Here is a 2,832-nt window from a genome sequence, read left to right on the forward strand (position 1 = left end):
CACTCTCTGGTATATTGCAGCACAACACTATGTGCTCTCTCTAGTAAAATGAAATGCCTAAACTCAAAAGCACTGAGCTTTGCCTATTAACTGTTGCCCTGTGGTTGTTGAAGCAATTCTTTGGACAACATCTCGTTAAAAACAAGCTAAAAGCTTTTTATAGCCATTTTTTTTTTAGCACTCCACGTCCGGCTAAATCTTGAGAGTTTAATCTCTCGTAATTACAAAGATTTGCTTAGATTAATAATAATAATCCTCCTCATTTGAGACCCCCTACCTGGACCTCCCCTGTGCCTTCTTTGCCCCTTTCTGTGAGGGATAAAATCACAGTTATATAAACAGAGACACAACTTCATTTCACAAATGGGAGCATTCCTTTTTGACTCGGAAAATTTGAAGCTGGAGAGAAGTTTTTAGCTGCAGTTTATTGTGTGAAACACAAAAGTTAATAGTTTTCTTCGGCTAACAAAGCTGCTGACGTCATTTCCACGGGTGGCGATTGTGTCAGGTATTAACGCATCGAGGTTCACAACAGTTGAAAGGCTCATCTTTATCCGTGATCTTGTCAACTGTAAGACTTTGGCGAAAGAATCCGTTGGCACAGAGGCAATCGCTTTATGAGGGGCTCTATTTTAAAAGTGGCTTTGAATCTCAAATAACAACTCTGAGAAGATCTTTTTAAAGATTCACTTTTCATTCATGACTTAAAAATCTACTGTACGTTTAGCGTGAAACCATTAAAACATTTACGATGAGTTCAGAAGAACCCAACTTGGAACTGATGATGGAGAGCAGGAACAGCCACAACGGAAGCAGCGACAGGCTTGGACTGAGCTTCACTATTGACTACCTTCTGTTCAATAGCGGAGTCAAAGGTTCGAAAGGAGAAGTGTCGGCAAGTAGCGCAACGGAGCAGACGGAGAACAATATGCTAAATGACCAGAATCCTGAACTAAAAGAGGTGGAGATTCGTCGCAATGTAAAGGGGACGCTCCCACAGGATCCAGACCTAGACACCGGAAAAAGTAAAACCAGCGAAGAGGAGTGGAACAAAGAACAACACAAGGAGGGAGAGGAGGAAATGACCACCACAAGCTGTAGTTCTGACAAATCTTCAGACAAACCAAACCAGTCGTACATTGCGCTCATCTCAAAGGCAATTCTGGCGTCTGAGGAAAAGAAACTGCTGCTGTGTGACATCTACCAGTGGATCATGGACCACTATCCTTACTTCAAGAGTAAGGTACATTCATGTTAATCTGTTTTTATGCTTAAATGTTAAAGAAAAAACTGTGTGTTTATGAAACTCCAATAAGGTAGTGTAGTTGTGAAGGCAAGAAGTCAAACTTGGGTGTTAACTTGAAGTAAACTGAGTACTCTGAAAATGTCTCTCTATGATATGTTGAGACAAATGCATTTCAAGTGAGTCCCAAATAAAAAAATAAATAAAACGGGGATGAATGTTTTTGCAAATTACTGCTTGTGTTCAGTTCAGTCACAGAAACATGGTCTAAGAACCATTTTCTTAAGCAAAGCGACCTAGTTGGCTAAGGTAATCTGTCTGTGTGGTTAAGCAATTAGGTGCTCACAGGGACAGTAGATGAGCTTCTTGTTGGCAAATTCGCAAATAAAGTAATCCTGTTGCTAGGTCGCAAACTGTCACTGCCTTCACCAGGTGCGACAGCAGATTGGATGCAGGCCAATGGATTAAAGTTGATCGCTAGTCGACGTGCTAAAAAGGTAACTTGGGGTGTTGTGTGTTACTGCGATCATACAGGCTCTCGACACACAATGGCGCCTGCTTGCCAGCAGCAGGACTAAAGTGGATCACTGGTACTTAACGGCCTCGTTAGTTATGTTCCAGTTGCGAACAGCCATTGTTTTACTCTTGCTTGCTGTCAAGCAAATTTTGTTCTGATCACATTTTTTTCCCCACTCTACATATATTCCAACAGGATAAAAACTGGAGAAACAGCGTGCGCCACAACTTGTCCCTCAATGATTGCTTCATCAAAGCAGGTCGAAGCGACAATGGCAAAGGCCACTTCTGGGCGATTCACCCTGCAAACTACCAAGATTTTTCAAAAGGCGACTACCATTGCCGGAGGGCACGGAGAAGGGTGCGCAGGGTGGCAGCTCAGATTCGTCTTTCTTCCCTAATGTCCCCCTACCACCCTGCCGCCACTCTTGCCCTCCCTCACAGAACGACCTGTTGGTGCTGCCCTCAGATCCCGACACTTCCTCTGTCCTGTTTGGCTCCCAGGCTCTACTGGCCATGGTCCAGCATGCACCCGCAAGTGGGTCTCCACCTGGGTCTCAATCCCTCTGTACCCTGAAAGGATTTGACTCCTTCTGTATTTGCAGTTTTGGATGTCGTGTTCTTACTATGTGGTAAAAGGGAAAACTCTAGAATTTGATTTGATGTTATTCATGTCTTTAGATGATTCCGGTTTACATTATAGCCTTAATTTTAAAAATATGAGAAGTTAAATGAAAAAGTTTCAATATTTTCTGCATTTCACTCCCTTGTATTCTAGTATTAGAAAGTTGTGCTATAACTTCATTAAATGATGTAAAATTTCTCATTGTGTTTTTATTTACAGCTTTATTTAGAATCCATCTTTTTTATGTGATAGGAAAAGCTAGCATAAACAACCCAATGATGAACATAGTTCCCCAAAAGACATATGTACTAGACTGTTTGTATCTCTGTGTGTGTGTGTGTGCACAGATTTTGTTAAAAGTATACTAAAAGTGAGCCTCCTAATAGGACACCACCCGTTGCTACATGCTAATTAGTCAAAGCTGTCGGGATGCAAAATCCTGAGCCCT

At 41.9% G+C, this 2,832-nt stretch overlaps 1 protein-coding gene across 1 annotated transcript; it reads left to right on the plus strand.

Moving 5' to 3' along the window:
• The first annotated feature begins 751 nt into the window (after positions 1-751).
• foxq2 (forkhead box Q2) lies at positions 752-2,582 on the plus strand. The gene is made up of 2 exons (XM_014983670.2): positions 752-1,243; positions 1,956-2,582. Exons 1-2 carry the CDS (start codon positions 752-754, stop codon positions 2,334-2,336), a joined length of 873 nt encoding a protein of 290 aa, XP_014839156.2. The 3' UTR covers positions 2,337-2,582.
• Positions 2,583-2,832: the final 250 nt, after the last annotated feature.

The sequence above is a fragment of the Poecilia mexicana genome, unplaced genomic scaffold (genome assembly GCF_051168715.1).
Source record: "Poecilia mexicana isolate PSO_F unplaced genomic scaffold, ASM5116871v1 scaffold_4, whole genome shotgun sequence".
NCBI lineage: Eukaryota > Metazoa > Chordata > Actinopteri > Cyprinodontiformes > Poeciliidae > Poecilia > Poecilia mexicana.

Coding starts and splice junctions, on each gene's coding strand:
- foxq2 (XM_014983670.2), top strand. CDS start 752: ATGAGTTCAGAAGAACCCAACTTGGAACTGATGATGGAGAGCAGGAAC. Junction 1,244..1,955: donor ATCCTTACTTCAAGAGTAAG/GTACATTCATGT, acceptor ATATTCCAACAG/GATAAAAACTGGAGAAACAG.